The sequence below is a fragment of the Taudactylus pleione genome, unplaced genomic scaffold, assembly GCF_031769625.1.
Source record: "Taudactylus pleione unplaced genomic scaffold, aTauple2 ptg000360l, whole genome shotgun sequence".
Lineage (NCBI taxonomy): Eukaryota > Metazoa > Chordata > Amphibia > Anura > Myobatrachidae > Taudactylus > Taudactylus pleione.
The window spans coordinates 4,191,853-4,211,771 of record NW_028284761.1 but is presented as its reverse complement, the minus strand read 5'-3'; the positions used below and the strand labels follow the sequence as shown (position 1 = coordinate 4,211,771).

Genomic DNA, 19,919 nt, shown 5'->3' with positions numbered 1-19,919 from the left:
TAATGCTGTACATGTTTGTAATTGGTATTGTTTAAATGTCTGTGAATCTTTTTTGACTTGCTAGCCATAGTCATGACCTGTGTTTGGATGGGGATCACTGAGCATAGATTATAGTGCCATACTGCCTGTTTACTTAAACTTAGTGCAATATATGTCCACTGATCAATCTGCATTTCATCCAGCTGACCAATTGGCTCAGATGTAAGCTAGTGTCTTAATCAGGCATACTATTTCTTAACATTCAGTCTTAGGGCAGCTTGCTGAGGGTAGCAGCTTGATGTGGTTATGCATTAAGTGGTTAAAATCAAGTGTGTTTTCTGAACAGTTAAATAACATTTGAAAAACATTGAACAACATCGAAGACCAGGTAATTACAAACCCATTACTTAGAACATTTTATTATTTCCAAATACAAAAAAGACAATGTATCAAAAACTTCTTTTTATAATCTCACTCCATGGAATCATCTCTAAGGCTACTACATCCTTTACTCTTCCTGCAGCTCATCCTTCTGTACATATTGCTGCCTCATTAATCTACTCTCCACTTATAAACAAACATGAGCTTTTAACTTATCTATACACACTGACAATAACATTTACAACCTGACGCCATAAAAATCTTTTGGACAAATCTAACAATTATATTTATCTCTCTCTCCTGCTGCTTCTATTAGCTGGTGACATATTACCAAATCCTGGTCCAACCCACATTCCACACCGACAACAAACTATAAATCCAGCTAACCTCATAAAAATTGCATGCCTCCCTTCACCATCCAAGTCACTGAAATGTGCCTTATGGAATGCACACTCTGTCTGCAATAAGCTAACATCCATCCACGACCTCTTTATTTCAACCAACCTCAACCTTCTGGCAATAACAGAAACATGGCTCACACAATCAGACACTGTCTCCCCTGCTGCTTGTTCACATGGTAACCTACACTTCTCACACACCTCCAGGCCTGGTAATTGTAAAAGAGGTGGGGTAGGAATATTACTCTCCCAGCCTTTCACATACACAGTTCTCCCACAGGTACCTTCACTCACATTTACATCATTTGAAGTACATTCTATCAGGACTTTCACCCCTTTCTCTCTGCGAGTTGCTGTTATCTATCACCCCCCTGGGCCACCTCAACAATTTCTGGAACACTTGTCTGCCTGGCTCCCTCACTTTCTATCCTCAGACATCTCCACCATCATTATGGGTGATTTCAATATCCCCATTGACAGTACACAATCTCATCATGCCTCCAAACTACTCTCTTTAACATCCCCTCTTGGCCTTTCCCAATGGACTGACTCCTCTACTCATCAGGAGGGCCACTGCCTTGATCTTATATTCACCAGACTATGCTCAGTTTCTGATTTCACTAATGCTCCTTTCCCTCTCTCAGATCACAGCCTTATCAGCAGCACACTCTCCTCCATTACATCAACATAATTGAAATCAACCAAACCTAAACCTAAAACCTGCAGAAATATTAATGCCATTAACCTTCAACAACTATCTACCTCTCTACAACAACAACTTTCACCAAATTCTATATTCACTTCTCCTGAGACTGCTGCATCACACTTAAACCAGATTCTAGAAAAAGCCCTCAATGAAGTAGCTCCAGCTACCCATCACACACCACGTAGAGTTAGACTTCAACCGTGGCATTCTAGCTTAACAAGGCATCTACAAAAACTCTCACATAAAGTTGAACATCAGTGGTGAAAGTCTCATACTCCAAGTGACTTCCTCACATATAAGACTATCTACAACTCTTATCGTACTGCTCTGGACACTGCCAAACAAACATAGTTCCAATCTCTAATCTCTGCTCAAGCTTCTAACCCCAAGCGACTTTTTAATACATTTAAACTGCTTCTTACCCCTCCATCACCCAAAACCCCTGCTACTATCTGTGCACAAGATCTTGCTTCCTATTTTAGGGACAAGATTGATAAGATCCAAAATGAAATGGTAGGCTTTTCCTCAGCTAGTGACCTGCTCAATTCCCTACCTGAACCCTCTGACACATTCTCTTCATTTGATCTCACAAACGAAGATGAAGTATCTTCACTCTTCTCATCCTCCTACTCTATTAACTCTCCTCTAGATCCTATACCCTCACAAATCAGTAAAGCTCTGTCTCCTGTGCTTATCCCAACCCTAACTAAAATCTGTAATCTCTCTCTCACTACTGGCAACTTTCCATCACTGTTGAAGCATGCAGTGATTACTCCCATTCTGAAAAAAACAAATTCTGACCCTAATACTCTCTCAAATTACCGTCCTATCTCCCAGCTCCCATGCCTCTCCAAGCTACTTGAGAGACTTGTCTTTCTTAACTCGCACAACTTATTGGACCCACTTCAGTCCGGCTTTCGTTCAAAACACTCCACAGAGACAGCACTGACTAAGGTAGTAAATGATCTTGTCACTGCCAAGGCTAAAGGCCATTACTCACTCCTAATTCTTCTAGATCTCTCTGCTGCTTTTGACACTGTTGACCACTCTCTTCTCATACAAACACTGCAATCCCTAGGTCTTAAGGATACAGCTCTTTCTTGGTTTTCTTCCTATGTATCTGATTGCTCTTTTACTGTTAGTTTTTCTGATTCTTTCTACTCTTCTCTACCTCTATCAGTTGGAGTACCACAAGGCTCTGTCTTAGGTCCTCTGCTATTCTCAATCTATACCACCTCTCTTGGCAAACTAATCCACTCTTTTGGATTTCAGTGCCATCCGTATGTGGATGATACTCAAATCTAACTATCCTCTCCAGATTTATCTCCATCTGTATTGGTCCGTGTCACTGAATGTCTTTCTGCCATTTCATCTTGGATGTCATCTCGCCACCTGCAACTTAATATTTCTAAAACAGAATTCATTATATTTCCTCCGGCCAATAACAGTTACCAACCTGATCTCTCTATCACTGTTGATACCTCGACCATCCACCCCACCCCACAAGCTCGCTGCCTTGGTGTCATCCTTGACTCTGAACTGTCTTTTGTTCCCCACATTCAATCTGTCTCAAAATCATGTTACATACATTTAAAAAACATTCAAAATTCAACCATATCTCACACAAGACACTGCAAAAACTCTAATCCATGCACTTATTATTTCCTGCATTGACTATTGCAATAGCCTCCTTACTGGTCTTCCCAAAAACAGGCTATCACCATTACAATCCATTATGAATGCAGCTGCAAGGCTTATCTTCCTTGCGAAATGTTCTTCTTCTGCTGCCCCGCTCTGTCAGTCCCTCCATTGGTTGCCGGTTTTCTACCGTATTCAATACAATATACTTTCACTTACACATAAGGCTATTAACCAAACCACACCAACATACATCTCTTCACTCATCTCAAAATATCTCCCAACCTGACCTCTCCACTCAGCACAAGATCTGCGTCTCTCATCCCCATGCATTACTTGCTCCCATTCATGGTTACAGGACTTTCTTCGCGATGCACCCACTCTATGGAATGAACTACCTCACACAATAAGACTTTCCTCTAGTCTCCAATCCTTCAAGTGTTCCCTGAAAACTCACCTCTACAGGCAAGCTTATCAGATTCCAGAACCTCCCACATAACCTTCATAGCCTCCATATGTAATTACATCCCCTTTTACAGTCCACACACAATCTCACACATCGTCTTTCTCTCACATCCTCATGACATTTGGTCGACATTCCTGTGTGACTGGATCATGCAGCCAACCAAGGAACTGTGCATTCTGGCTGAACCAAAATGCAATATATAGCACCTATCTTTGTGTATCAATGCCTATTTCCCTATAGATTGTAAGCTTGCGAGCAGGGCCTTCCTACATATATATATATATATATATATATATATATATATATATATACCTGTTATTACCCAGTTTTGTTCTATTAATGCTTACAATTGTAAAGCGCAACGGACTATGCTGCGCTATATAAGAAACTATTAATAAATAAATATATATATATATATATATATATCACACATCTGGCACTTACAGTGAAGTAGTATAATGCACCCGGTGTATTTGTGTCAAAAAAGAAAGAAAAGGAATCAATTTGAATAAGGGTGCACTCAAACCCCTTTTAATACATAAAATATATAAATTTTATTAGGTATGCTTTAAAAGATTATTTTTAATGCTCTGGCTGGTAACTATACAATGAAAGAGGCTCTATATTGCCTCTTAAAATTATCAATCAATATATTATATGAGATGCTAACTATTGCTCAAAATTAATCATTTGTACCCCATTTCTCCGTGTGCCATAAGATAGGGCCTTCTGAAGCGAAATATGAATAAAATTCTATTTTATTATCTTATTACACAAAAGTACAGAGTGATATACATTAATTTTTTTTTATTTATGTGAAAGGAATTAAAAATATATTAGAAACAAGGTTGCATGCTGTCTTCAATTCTATATGTATATATATTACCTCTCTTACATGTGTGTGTTTGACCATGCAAGCCTTTTATATTTTAACCGGCAACTTGTTATTTAAATCTATGCCAAAAATGACTGTTTAAATCGGATTGTATTAAGCCTCTTAGATAGTATCATAGATATTTTCTGGATTAAGCACAGACCCGGTTGTTAGCGCCGATACGCTCGGACCGGGTCGATGGGGCCCCACAGAGCATGCGCTAGTGATGTCAGTGGAAAGCTTCCAGCTCAGACAGAGCCAGAAGCTCTCCGAGGCTTACGACTAGGGAGACCCTACCCTAGGGTCTCGTCGTAAGCCCCGATGGTCTCTGACCATCGCGACCAAAACCGGAGCGGTCGTTAGAGCTGTGGGTGTTAACCCACAGCCTGATGACCGCAACAGAGGTGGGCGGTCAGGATGCAAGCGGCCGCCCAGTTTCTAAGCGACCGCTTGCATCCTCCGACCGCCTCTGAATGAGGCCCATAGGCACAAAAAAACAAATTCCTGTTATTAATTAATTTGGAAACAATTGTTATAGTTGTCATTAAATGCTGGTTGAACTAGCAGATATAAATGCTGTTAACTAGATCTATTTCTAGATAATTATCCAGATTATGTTGGAACTATTAGCTGTTGTAAAAGGTATTTTTCACAAGTCATACTGTACATACAAAAACACAGTGTTACTTATTGTTGTAACAAATTAGAGAAGGAAACATTTGTTACTATTTCCATTCAAAACACATAACAGAAACGTTATTAGAGTCATAGAGACATAGGGCCTCATTCAGACCCACTCGCAAGCGGCTGTCCGCTCGCAAGTGGGTCGATGGTGTGCACTGCGCATGCGCCAGACACGACGAGCGAAGGACTTTCCTTCGCTCGTTGTGTCTGATCAAAGGGGGCGTGCTGTCGATGTTGATTGACAGCACGCCCCCTTTGGTGGGGAACGCCTACCGTCAGAAGCCGGCCCCACTGACATCACTAGTGATGTCAGTGGGAGTGATTTTGGCTCTGATAGAGCCAAAATCACTCGAGGGCTTGTGGTCGAAAACCCCGACCACAGGCTTCTGGTCGCACTGGCGATGGTCGCGATGGTCAAGACCATCGCGACCATCATCCTGCACGCTCGTATGTGCTGTGGGTGGTGACCCACAGCTATACGAGCGTCCAGGAGGACGCTCCATTTTTATGGAGGACAGCCCTCATTCAGAGCGAGCGCTCTGCTCAGAGCGTCCGGCTCTGAATGAGGGCCTTAGTAAGTTGTTCTTTGTGATAGAGACACAGAAGTCCCTCTGGGTCCTTCTGTGCATTCACAGAAGGACATATGCACCGCAGAAATGCTGGGAGGGATCCCACTCAGGGGGAGTTGTGGATAGAAGCCAATAGGATTATATTGGGTAACACCAACTGGGTCGAAGCTCCGGAGTGCATCACATTCCGGTGCTTAGTACATATGAGAAATGCAGCTAAACCTCTGAAAATGGCATTTTCAGGGGTTTTACTGCATTTCTGCCCTTAATAAAACAATGAGCACATTCCACTATTTGTTCTACTGCCTCTCACTAAGGTGTGGTCATACTGTCACTTCACATTTGAGAAGAATTTTGTTTTTTCTTTTTTTAATGCAACTTTGGCAAGATGGATCTGTGAACGTAAATTCATATCAATAATGTTAGCCTGACCGCAAGATCATCAAAGCATCAGTGTTACAGGACCCTACTGGATGCCTCCCGCTATCTTACACTCAGTTTGAGTCCTCCTGCTTTCCTCTCTTCTGTTTTTTGTGTCATGACGCTACCACTTTCTTGTGCATCTTTCCTCCAACTGTCTCACAAGAGCTGACATTTCAACTCCTTCCAGAAGATCATCATACTCATCTCTTTCAAGGGGGAGATGGATATATCAAAGCTTCTAAAGAGGACAATGGGAGGTGTAACCCATAGCAACCAATTCAACCAACCACTCTAACTTTCATTTTATAGAATGTACAATATAAATGATAGCTATAAATGGATTGGTTGTTATTGGCCATAACTCACCTTGTCATTTTTTTATTTTTTTTTTTAAATTTGACACATTTCCCTCAAAATCTTCTGTCAAGATGTGATCATTCTGATGATCTGGTTAATTAGAATTATTTTGGGCTCTGGCCATTTAAAAATTTGAATCATGTTGATATGCTGGAGAGGACAAATGATTAAAACAGGTGCTCTGAAGATGGTCTAAAATGCACCCAAAAATTTTATAAATACCCTTAAAACACATAAATGCAATTGCTTGCTATTATATGAGAGAGTAAAAAACTACAATTATAGAAATTATTATTTTAATTAAAGCTATAAATTCTCAACAAAAAAAAGTAATGTTCTGCTTAAGCATCCATTCCTACTATCAGCTTTGTATATTGGTTCAAGGCAATTGCTAAAGACTTATACAGTATATACAATAGCAGCATACACAGTTAGCAACATCAGATTACATTTTTAATTTCCCAGGGCTGTTTTAATATTCTGATAATATTCTGATAAAACTATACAGTTTACATTCCTATCCCTCAAAAAGTTTCAAAATATGTTTTGAAGCTTTAGTATAGAATAAGGGGTTATTATGTTTTAGTCGTTCATTTAAAAAAAAAATCAATCTCATAGAGTAACTTTAAATACTTATGCATTTATTTATTTATAGTAAAAGTGCTGTTCCCTAAAATATTGAAATGCTTTGCATGAGTGATTTCCCGTTGATCAAATTCTGCTTTTCTTGATAAAACTCTCTGCTAACTGGGCAGCATTCATTTGTATGACAGTGAGAGATACAATAGTTTATATATTATTGCAAGACACGTATGAAAAAGTTGCATAACAAGGGTAAGGACGGTCACATCAGAAATAGGATTTTTTATAATTAGAATCACAATACTAAAAACCTGACTCATGTAGAGTTGAGATTGCTCAAAAATGTAGCAGTAGAGTGGTAGAAAAACACCAACGCACACAATCGTAGCTGCTGGTAATAACACAAAACTACCACAAAACATTCAAATACGAAGAGTGGTATTACAGTAGCACATAGGTCATATCAAGTCCCTCATGGTCCTGATTTCTTTTATTGTCCATCAATGAAAACTTGGTATCTCAAAAAATATAGTGCAATATTACAAAATTAGAATGAATAACCCCAGTGTTATCCGGATAAGAAACTGTAAAGGATCCATTCGGCAAATTTTGCCTGCCACTAAGTGGCTTGTCCGACTTTGTGGCTATCGCGAGCAAATTAATTCCCTCCATAAAGAGAGGTTTTTTTCGCAATATTGTTGAGCACCTGTGCATTGTAAGTAGAGTTTAACTGCAGATGTACTATTGAAACTACATGGTATCTGCAACATTTTGTTCTGGATATTTTTTGAAATTTTTGAAATTTCAATATGAAGTTTATCTCTTTTCCTGAAGATAAAAGTAGAACAAACATTCTCACCTGTCAAATGACATATATTCAAACATAGCGAGATCATTAATTTATGTGCCATTAACTTTCAGAAGAACATTGCAATAATACATATTTAAAGTGACCCACACACTATATGGTAAGAAAAAGGTAGGTTTCAAGTACTTCACATGGTAAAAGATTCATGGATTAGTCAGATTATATTAGTGTAACCAAAGAATCCACTGTTTAAACTGTGCACTTTAATTATTGTTAATTAAGCATTAAACATTAATACTTTACTCAACTATAAAAGTCATTACCAAATGACAATGTAAAGAAACATATTTAGGGCAAGTGTTGGGCAGGTCATTAATGTAATGCCATAAAGGACCAGGTACAGTACAAAGATGCATCATTGGATCAACATCGCAACCATTGGTCACAAGGTCTGTAGCATCGGCCATCTGAGTTAGCCGAAGCTTACTCAGACTGGCCGCCTCCTTCCTCTTGCAAGGCCAGGAAATCCGCGTCCTCCAACACAGTCCCTGGCCTTAGGACTCATTGAAATTGGGGATGACAAACCACTGTTTCTGGGAATGCAGGCCAGCGACACCCCCTCCTCACCCCAAACTGCCTTAGCATGTAATTCATCCTGCGGCTTAAGGGCACTGTGTCCTAACAGGCAGGACTCATTCTGAACATGCGCAGAACAGGTACTCTGCATGTGCAGACCAACAAAAATAGGATAAATATGTAATATAGTTTAAAAACCTAAAATACTTTACTTATGGCCGCTAATAGCCTTCTATACTATAATCTAATTGCATTTTCCACTTTTCTGGAGTTCAACCTTTTCATACACTTATCCTCGGTAGCGCACTGTAAAATTACCATGCCACATTACCATTGGTGGTGAATTGTGTAACTCGCAAGAGCGCCCTTGATGAAAATAATTTGCAAAGTGCTTGGTAATGTAATGCATGGCCTACACATACTTACCTACTCTTCTGGACATTGTGGGAGGCTCATGATTTTTCGGGCGGCCCCCCACATCCCAGAAACAGTACGCAGATCTCCTGCATCCCACTTGCCAATGATGGGGAGATTTTATGGGGAATTTGTGGGTCCGTAGGGAGGGGGCAGGAGTAAATTACATGAATCCTTTATTTAGCTCCACCCCCTCCTCGCGGACCAGCAAATCATATTTTTTCTCCGTAAAAAGGGACGGGTCCTAATAACATCTACAGTCTGGCCCCACCCCCCAAAGCTGACAGCAGCATCTCCTCTCCAGGTTACTCCTGGAGAGAATTTTTAGAAAGTCGGTAATTATAGAGCTTCCATGGATTGTCCCGTGGCTAATTGTGAAGACCCCCTAATGTGGAACAGAGCAGACATTTCATTTTTGCATTTAAAATCACAACCGAGAATATTTATTTTTTTTCTAAAGTTTGGTTGCCAATTTATTGGGATTAGCAGCAAAATGGGCCATAAATCCATACAGCTGTTTTGCAATGGGTGGAAGCTATGAAGTAACAAGATATGATGAACTCACGGAATTCTGCTGTAAATAATGTGAGCATTAGTCATAGTTCTTGGTTCTACGTTAAACCTATATGCCTCATGGCTGGCTGTTGCATTGGCAAAAACACCCACCACTGTACAAGCCTTTAATACAATATTATTAGTGAATGAAATACTCCACTAAAACACAGAGATGCCTTAAGCAACATTTTTAACTTCTGTCATGGCAAACTCAATTTGTCATGAAATAAGCAATGCTTTCTGTGTTGTCAGATCGGGTTTAAGTCAATTCAGGCTGTGGTAGTAACAACTTGCATATGGGTAGTGCAGCTGCTTTCTCTTCCATTTGATCTTGGTTATTTAATTAGTTTTGTTCCCAAGAAGACAAGTTGCAATAAGTCCTCATAATGATACATTATATGGAGCAATAGTTTCACCAGCAGCTTCGATAGAGTAACACTTTCACTTATATACTGGACTGGACATTTATTGGATGTGAAGTCAGCAGTAGCTATAAGGGAGCGTTATGTATCAAAGGCAGGATGACAATAGCAGAGGAAGATGTTTGCTATATACTGTGTATGTATATATATATATATATATATATATATATATATACACAAGAGTATTTGATTTATTTTAGTTGTTTTTGCACATATACTGTATTTTGTGGAGAATGCAGCCCTAATTATTTTGAAATGTCGTTTTGATACTGTTGTCGTCCCTGAGACAAATCATCACATAGTTGGAGTCTGATGGGTAATATTATTTCTAGGTATATTTCCGAAAATTAGCATCCTGCTTATTTCCATAAGGAACATCAATATAATAGTGCCACCCAGTGGTCAGATAATCATGAAAACAGTGGCAGAATGCTCAGTTGGCATAACCATGCAGCAAAAAATATTTTCTAGGTCAACAGTTCTTTTTGTTGCATTGATAAAATTGCTGCATACATTAGACATTTAGGGGTAAATTTATTAAGAACCGTGTCTGTCCGAGATGCCATTCTCAGGCGTGTTTTGCCCGTTTCTCGGAAAAAGATTTACTAAAGTCAAACATGGGCGTAAAATCATGATACTCGCTGCAAAACACAGTGAAAATATGAATAGAAATAAATAAATACACCATCAGCCAAACTCACAAGAACTTTCCATAGATAGGAATACAACACAGGCATTTACCAAGAATCTGGATTGCAAACATGGATATAAATTAAGAAAAATTGGTAAAAAACAGAAGTTTCAAACATACCACCTCACCAGCAGCGTGTGTAGCAGAAGCATGTACAGATCAGTGAGATCCGTGCATGCTTTTCAGTGTAAAAAAGGTTTTCAATGGTTAAATGTAAGAAAAAATATGTGCCCCCTCCACCTCAAAGCATAACCAGCCCTGGGCTCTTTGATCTGGCCCTGAGTTTATAAATATGGGGAAAAATTTGCATAGGGTTCCCACATATTTTTTGAAACAGCACCAGGGGGATAATGCCACAGTCAGAAGACACATTTGACAAGGTCCATCAGCCGAAGAATTCACCCCCCCAAATATTCAACCCAGGCCAGGGATTCCTGTGGAGGTGGGGACCCCTTCTCCAGTGTACCCTTGGCTGGGGCTTAAGCTTAGAGGTATCCCCAGCACTCCAGGGCATTGGGTGCAGGGACGATAGGTGTAATGATTAGATTTAACCAGGGGTGTAACTAGGTATTTGAAGACCCCTTAGCAAAAGTTTGTGAGGGCCCCTTTGTACCACCCAATGGTGTAAAATGTATATAACATAAAGGTTCCCAAACTCAGTCCTCAAGGCATTCTAACAGTCCAGGTTTTAAGGATAACCATGCTTGGGCACATGTGACTTAATAAATACCTCAGTCTTTTTATTTAACCATCTGTGCTCAACTATCGATATCCTTAAAGCATGGACTGTTAGGGTGCCTTGAAGATCAAGTTTGTGAATCTCTAATATCAGACTTATAACTTTGACAAGAAAGATGGGCCCCCCTCAACTCTGTGCCCCATAGCAGCTGCACCCCTTGTACCTATAGATTTTACCTAATATTACATTAGGACTATAGGTCCCAGCAAGTCTCCCCCGCATGCAGGTACTTGGAGAACCACAAGTACCAGCATGCGAGGCATTAAGGACCCTCTAGTGCCTATAGTCCCCCTGTAAAGTAAATATTAAAATAATAAAATATTTGGTGTGTGTACTGTATTTCTTTTTTTACACATGTACTCACTCACACACTCGCACTCACACTTGCCCCCACTCACACTACATACTTACTTTTTTCCGATCAGTCAACTTGTCCAGTAGCATTCTTGGGTAAGAAAATAACCAACCAAATCAGACTGTAAATATAGAGCTGCTCCCAAATGTGACAGGACCATGTGTGTTCCCAGGGGCATCTTTAGATAGGATGAGGCCAGTGTGCATTCCCCTTCCGTGGACCACTCCTCTCTTCCCGGCCGCCAGCAGCCGACTGTCGCGGCTGGCCGGCCACTGGAGCATTAGTAGACTCTGGGCACTAGAGTATGCCAGAGTCTATTGCACATGCGCAAAACACCAGAAAAATGGCTGCATTTTTCCATCTTTTTGTATAGTGCTGACACCAGGCGCGTGACCTCGGAGAGGAAAATTTTAAAAAATATGGATGTAGGGTGTGCGGTGCGGGCCCCCCCTGGACCCAGGGGCCCATGTGCACCACACACCCTGCACCCATTACAGATACACCCCTGTGTGTTCCTGCAATTGAAGCTCTGCCAGCCAATTAGCGGCTGCTACCATGGGAACAGGGCGCTGTGAGTGATTGTCCCTTAGCCTATCAGCAGGCTGACTGGGTCCCAAGATTTCTGTTGGGCCACACATGAACAAATCTGATTTGCTAATTCAGTTTAACCCAGTGGACCGCAGACGTACTGTAGTCATTCATTGAGAAGGTTTAAAATAAGCTCTTCATATGTGCATGTGTATATATGTATGAATGAGCGTGTAGATGATCCCTTCTCTACTATGAACCCCAGTATGAAAATACACTAAATAAACACAATAGGCCAAATGTAATAGGGTGAGAGTTTAGCAGTAAACTCAGATTTTTTAAACTCGCCCAACGTAATAGAGTCTGAGAATATGCAAACTCCCATGTTTTAGACTCAAAAAAACGAGTTTAAAAAGTGTGAAAAATCTCTCACATTTTTAGTGTTCCCTCTAGCTCCGGCGGGAGGCAGGGCGCCGGAGCTAGAGGGGGCATGCCCGTGCGCGCACCGAAGGCGTGCGCGGCCGAGAAGGGGGCGTGGTCATCGGAAAAGGGGGCGTGTCTATAAGACGCGTCCCCTTTTCGTAACTCTTGGGGGCGTGCCCGGCACTTCCGGACACGCTGGGCAGCCCCCAAGCCCGCATGTTTGTCCACCCGCGAGACACTGCGTCCCGCAGGTGAGAACGGCTCCCGCAGGCTGTGAGGGCAGGGTGCTTTTTGCCCTCCAGAAGGAGGGCAGGGCGCCGCGCCCCGCTAAAACAGCCTAGCGGGAACGCTACATTTTCTAAACTATCACCCTATTACATATGGCCCTAGATCTGTATTCAGAGCTATAACAGGGACATTTTTGAACTATAATAATAAAATCTAATAATAATTATTATTGTTACTTTTATGAACGAAGAAATAATAATGGCAGCTCTTGTTGATTTATTATTAACAATAATAGCAATTATAATAATACATTAGCAACTACTATTATTATCATCATGATTATTCAATGAAACAATCCATTAAAATAGCATGCAAAAAAATATACAGGTGTTCTTTCCAACACAAAAGATGAATGCTAGCTTAAAAATAATAATCACTGCTAAAAGTGCCCGTTTTTAAGCATTTTCCCTCTTTTTCCAGCTCACGGTATAATTAGGAGCATTTACCATAGGAATTTTGCTGAAATGATTCGGTGTGGCGGGTCAGGACAGGACTGTAAGTCATGCATGGTATCTAAACTTCCATCAAATGAGAATATTTAGCTTTGTTCGAGAAAAAACCCTACTGGCAAAACAGCAGTTTTATGTACCAAGCTGGCGTGACATATGTCACAGTCAATTTAATGTTAATGCTACACAATTACACTTTGAGAACTTATTAGTGACAGCATTATCCAGTAGTGTCACTTTGAAAAGACTCTACATTTACATTGTTATTAATTGCATGATTCCAGCCTTGGCAGAAACAATTAATTGTTCAGAAACTGCAATAAGACCAGACGTGTTGTTTGAACACTTTCTGGATGACATTAAAAAAAAACATCTTATCAACAGTTTAATCAAAGTCTCAAATTACCGAGTCGCCTCACGATAAAAATAAACATATTTTCTAGATTGTTTTGATTTACAATTCTAAAAAAAAAAATACATTTAGATCAACTTGAAAACATATGCCATCTCCGGGCAGCAAAGACGGCATAATGGTTACAGCACTGAGGTCATGGGTTCAATTTCCACTACGGCCCTAACTGTGTGGAGTTTGTATATTCTCCCTGTGCTTGCGTGGGTTTTCTCTGGGTACTCCGGTTTCCTCCCACACTCCAAAAATATACTGGTAGGTTAATTGGCTCCTCACAAAATTGACCATGGTTTGTATGCTTGTGAGCATGTGGTAGGGAATATAGGAGGTCATTCAGACCCGCTCGCGAGCGCAGGATGCTCGCAAGCGGGTCGATGTTCCCCCACTGCGCATGCGCACGACGCAGGGTCTCCGTCGCAATCCCGATGGCCGCTCCATTTTCATGGAGAGCGAGCGCTCTGGTCAGAGCGTTCGGCTCTGAATCAGGCCCATAGATTCAGCTCCACTGGGGCAGGGACAGATGTGAATGGTAAGATATTCTCTGTAAAGCGCTGTGGAATATGTGTGTGCTAATATAAATAACTGTTAATAAATAAAATCTCTTGATAAAATCTCAGTATAAAAAAACAATATTTTAGCTAGCCATGGCATGATATTAGTGCTTATTGTATTTAATTGCCATGAAGCTATACATTATTACATTTACTGTACTATAGAACTGTAAAAGTAAGCATCTTCACATTCATACTAGTGGTTTTGCCTGCTTGAGAAGATTCCACAAACTTTGTTTATTTATTACCAGTTCTTTATATAACGCACACACAGAGAATATTTGGCCATTCACATCAGTCCCTGTCCCAGTGGAACTTACAATCTATATTCCCTACCGCATGCACACACACTTACACACTAGGGATATTTTTGCTGGGAGCCAATTAACCTACCAGTATATTTTTGGAGTGTGGGAGGAAACCAGAGCACCTGGAGGAAACTCAATCAAAGCACATTTAGGGCCATGATGGGAATCGAACCCATGACCTCAGTGCTGTGAGGCAGTAATGCTAACCATTACACCATCAAATGAATGTGTAAGGACACAATGGCACAAATTTAGAAAGGGATTCCCAGTCTTCTGAGTCAGAGCATGTTTTTCTGCTTCATTCTATACATCAAAGGGCAACCTTTGCTTTTGTGTCAAACAAGTATTGCAGAGGTGCTTGTACTGTTATCGCCTTCTTATCCATTTTCACATAGGCTGAGGCTAACTTCGGGATAGTGATACTGGAGACTGACTCATGTTTCACCAGTGCAGTTGTGTTTTATAAGCCCAACTTTTTTTTACTAAATTGCAGCATTCTGGAATTTTTATCGCCACAATAAGCCTCAATAAAAATACAAAACCAACTAGTCATCGTGATCAGGAGTATTTGTATAAATGTGCCTCAAGGTTTCCTATTACAGTGTGTTATAGCTACACACAGTGACCAGGGCCAGATTATAGGCAGGGCGGACGGGGCGGTCGTCCAGGGGCCCACACACACTGGGGGCCCCCACACTGCCGCAAGCATTCCAGGCCACTCTAGAGTCTGGACACTCTGTGGCCGGTTTCAGCCGGCAGCAGTGACAGCTGAGCACACTGACTCTGTCACTGATCGTGCAGGACGATGGAAGCCCCACCCCCTCGTTGCCGTGATTCGCGGGTGAATGGGCAGGGGGCGGAGCCTAATGACGGGACCCACATCATTCAGAAGAGCTCTGCCTGCCTGATCTGATCCTGCAGCAGGTACAGTGTGTGTGTATACTCTGTCCTTTCCTCTCTCACTCACCTTGTCCCTCATGACTTCTCTCTCTGGGGCGTATTTAATTAGCCATTGCCTCTCTCTCTCTCTTTCTCACTTCCTCTCTGTCTCTCTCCCTGTTCTCTCTCTCTTCTCTATCTTGCTCTCCCTTCCGTCTGTCTCACTCTCTCCCTTTCTCCCTCCCCCTCTCTCCCTCCTTGTCCCTCCCTCTCTCTTTCTCTCCACTGTCTCTCCCTTTCTATCCCCCTTCCTCCTACTCCCTTCTCTTTCTCTCACCCCCCCCCACTCAAAGTTCTGCGTTTGCCCCTGGCAGCATACTAGACCATGGGGGCCAATTTATTAATTATCGCATTTGCTCTATGATCTGGGCATGACATTACCGCCCATGATCGCACTGCAAGATGCGATCATACCTGTAGAATAACAACTGGCACATGCAGGGACAGGGGCTCCATCCCTGCAATGTGCTCGGAGTGCTGCGGGGGCTTCTGCGCATGCACGGTACTGCTAACTTCACATGCGCAGCCATCACTGCCTGGTGGGTCCAGGGGGCCCCCACAATTTAGTTGCCCTGGGGCCCCCACAAGCCTTAATCAGGCCCTGACAGAGACCATAGTGATCAGTCTGTATCGACTGCCTAAAATTATCAATATCACTTCCCCTTCAATCAGGTTATGACTGGGCAATAATTTAGCACAATTTCTTTCATATTTCACCAGATTAGCTCATTAGAATCACATAATGTAACAGGATACTCAGCTAATTTATATAATGCCTAAGTCATTTGGCAGGAAACAAGAAGCAAGGAGGGCTGGTCATATGGGGGGCGATTCAATTCAATGTGAATTGAACAGCACCGGGAGCGAGCTCCCAGAGCTAGTCAATTCAGTGCACTGTTTGGGCGGGCTAAGGATATTTCTCGCACCCCCCTGGGAATGCGAGGATAAATCCGCCCAAAGTGCCGGTCGAGCAGCTGTTTGCCGGCTTAGTGCGGTGCTAACAGCCACGCGCCCGGCACTTTGGTCAGAGTATGCCAGTTAACACACCTTAACACCCTTGTTAAGGCACGATAACTGGCATTCTCCGACCACACAGCGCACTGAATTGAATAGCTCCGGGAGCTCACTCCCGGTGCTAATTCAATTTGCGCTGAATTGAATCGCCCCCAAAGTACATTGATAATTTATTTTCTCAAGAAATTTGTGTGTAAAGTATTTATGTATTTATGATTTTAATCAGATAGCACTATAAAACTCCATGACATTGTAATATGAATATTTTTTTTGTATTTTCTCCAATAAACTGTTATAATAAAAAAATAATGCAGCCTCCATTAATTATTATGATATCAAAATTATCTTGTTAATTTCTAATTTAAATTTAAATTAGTGTTAAATTCTTCCAACAGCAGGATATTATTTCTAATATTCTACATGAGCTTAAAATTGCATTTAGAGCCTTAGTAAGAGATAAACTGGAGAGAGATACAATACCAACCAATCAGTTCTTAAATGTAATTTTACAACCAGCCTGTACCATGACAGTTAGGAGCTGATTGGTTGATATTTTATCTCCTCCTATCTTTGGTTAAATATGCAAAACATTTCAACAAAGCACTTTATTAAAAAAAAGAAAATAATGGAAAAACTTACTGCTATATGTGATATTAAATCCACGACCAGACATTGAATGATCTGCTTGGAATTCCATTCGCAATATGTGACTGTTACTAGTAAGATGAGATGGTACTTCAGCACCAGTGAACGTTCCCAATATTGGGGAGTCCAAAGAATCGCCATCTTTAATAGCAAGAAAATCAAACTGTGATTCTAAGTCGAAATCATTAAAAGAAAGGTGGATTCGACTTCCTGGATCAGAAATGATTGTCCAAATGCAGTTTAAGTTGTTTCCGTAACCTTCTGGGTAGTCGGGGGAGAGAACTGTTCCCATCGGTGCAGTAAAATTAGATAGACATGGAACTGTAAAAGCAAAATAAAAAAAAATTAGCATGTGCAAAGTTTTAGCAAGCTCTCCAGCTGAGTTATAGTGTTTTGCATACAATACTGCTTATTATTTTTTGATTGCCTATGTGTATGGATAATCCCTGGATAATGTCCAAATTAAAATTACAGTTGTCAGCTGTAATTGTTTTTTCTTTGTTTGAAAACTCTCCATTGCAAACAATTTCAATTATGTGGATAATACATAAGTCCTGTGTTAAATAGTTTGCAAAGCAACAAAAACTGGATTATTGTTTCACTTAAATGAAAAAAGAAAATGATACTTGGGTTTTTACAAAAACTGTTACTTGAACATGAAGATATTCATCTCATCCATGTGCTGCATTTACTATAGGTCTAAACAGAAGATGATTTAACCCCTTTAATATCACACTGCACAATTCTTACATTCTCTATAGATGGGATAGGGAACACATGTCGGAGTAGCATCATTAGAAAAGGGGAAAAACAGAGGAACACGTAAATCATATTTTTTCCATAGAAGGGTAAGGGCACTACATCTGCATTATTACCCCCCATTCTTAATGGCACCCTTGTTCCAAATGATGTGGCACCTTTGCAGCTATTATATGGTGAACACCTGTGGTAGCAAAACATTAAATAATGGGTGTCTTCTCTTTAAGTAGACTGCACTCCATGGTAGTCATTGTCTGGCTATCCCAAAAACAGTGCACAAAAACTAACATTTTTCACACATGTCAGGGATCCAAAGCCAAGAACTCCCACATTTTTTGTCAAATAAAAAAATGGGTTCTCTCATTCAAGGCAGTAGATTTTCTAGTTTAAAAAATGGTAGGCCTTGTTAGGCCATATTATTTTTACATACTCTAAGTGTTCAAATAGAGATGTCGAAAAATTTCAAAAAAAAGGATAGAGTGTAAAGTAGAGATGAACGGCTAGGTTTTGTTGAAAACTGAACACACCCAAGCTTTGAGATTTCAAATCGAACCAAGTCACAGCTTGGATCACCTTTGGGAGTTCCCAGTAGAACCGAGTTTCGGAACGGTCTTCCGGTAAGTTCAGAACTTGGATCTAAAAACTGGATCTCAGGTTTTGTATTGAATGTAAACAGGTCAAAATTGTATCTCTTTTTATAAATTTTTAAAGAAATCCAAAACCAAAACTTAACCAAAACACTTGAGGGTGCTTTTGCAAAAACTATAATATTTAAGGGTGGTTTTGCCAAAAATACAGGGGTCTGTGCACATCTGTAGATTTAAAGTGTAGATATTGTTGTGAAAACCTGCATGTAGAATCCTGCTAGATGTAATTTTGGAAAAGAGGATTAATGTTGAAGAAGGTATCACAAATGATTTATTTGTGATGTCTATAGAAAGGGGTAAAAAAAATTCCAAGATACTTTATTGGCAATTTTGGTTACATTTTATTTGACTTGTTAGATGGAGCAGAAAGACCAATAGCATTTTCAAAAAATGCAATATCTTCTGAAAGAGGTGTCATTTGCATTTGTACTGCATAACTATGAGTAATACTGATGTTGGGTGTGATGGGTGCAAACATCAAATAATTGGCTCAGGATAGGATGAAAAAACCCTCATCAGCAAAGTGGATATAAAGTTTAATTTACTATTCCATTCATTCAATTCTTTCAGGATGAAACACTAAGGATATGCCCTTTATGCTTTCAAAAATTGACCTCATAATTCTCAAATGGGTGGTTTAATAGTATACCACATGAGGATCTAGTATACTAAAGTATACAGTAAATATCTATTTTACAACAGTAAACAAGAGCTTTGTGAAATGTAATTTTATCCTGACTAACTTTTAATTGCAAATTTATAATTAGCTTAATCATTCACAATGGCATAGAATGATATTGTAGCAGTAGAAATATTGTGATTTTATTGGACATTTAAAGACTAACCTCAAACTCAAAATGTAGATTTGGGTGGAATGTGAAAATCCTAAACATTACTTTACTGCACCCTTGTTGTTGTGATACACCTGATTACTCCAAACTCACCATGAGTTTGGGTTGAGTGGGTGGGGAAGTCCTTACCCCTGCTGGCAGTTTTTTGGTCAATGCATCACATGTTATTTAAAGAAAACAGCCTGAAATGGCCTGAAATGGTGAGTGGGAGAAAATTATCCCCTGACTATGGCAGATATTGAGGGACACTATTCACTACACCAAAAACAGTCTTTTATACTATAGGTTATGTGTTCTCAGTTGGAAAACCACTACGATATTGAGCAAGGACATTTTTCTTTTACTACTGAGGTCACTGGATCATAGAGATCTCCGTAACACAGGAAATGTTTTCAAATGTTGGTTAATTTATCACAGTCTTCCCCAACAGCAGAACTTTCAGTTTTCAGTGAAGTTCATCTTTAAGGAGTAGATTGTTTCATAATGTCAAA

The 19,919-nt window shown here is 40.3% G+C and overlaps 1 protein-coding gene across 1 annotated transcript in view; it reads right to left on the bottom strand.

The window, feature by feature from the left end:
- CSMD3 (CUB and Sushi multiple domains 3) overlaps positions 1-19,919 on the bottom strand; it is a 1,208,248-nt gene that overhangs the window by 530,552 nt on the left and 657,777 nt on the right. Inside the window, exon 15 of the mRNA XM_088444368.1 lies at positions 17,166-17,492. Coding sequence (XP_088300494.1) covers positions 17,166-17,492 — 327 coding nt within the window. The remainder of the gene's footprint in view (positions 1-17,165; positions 17,493-19,919) is intronic.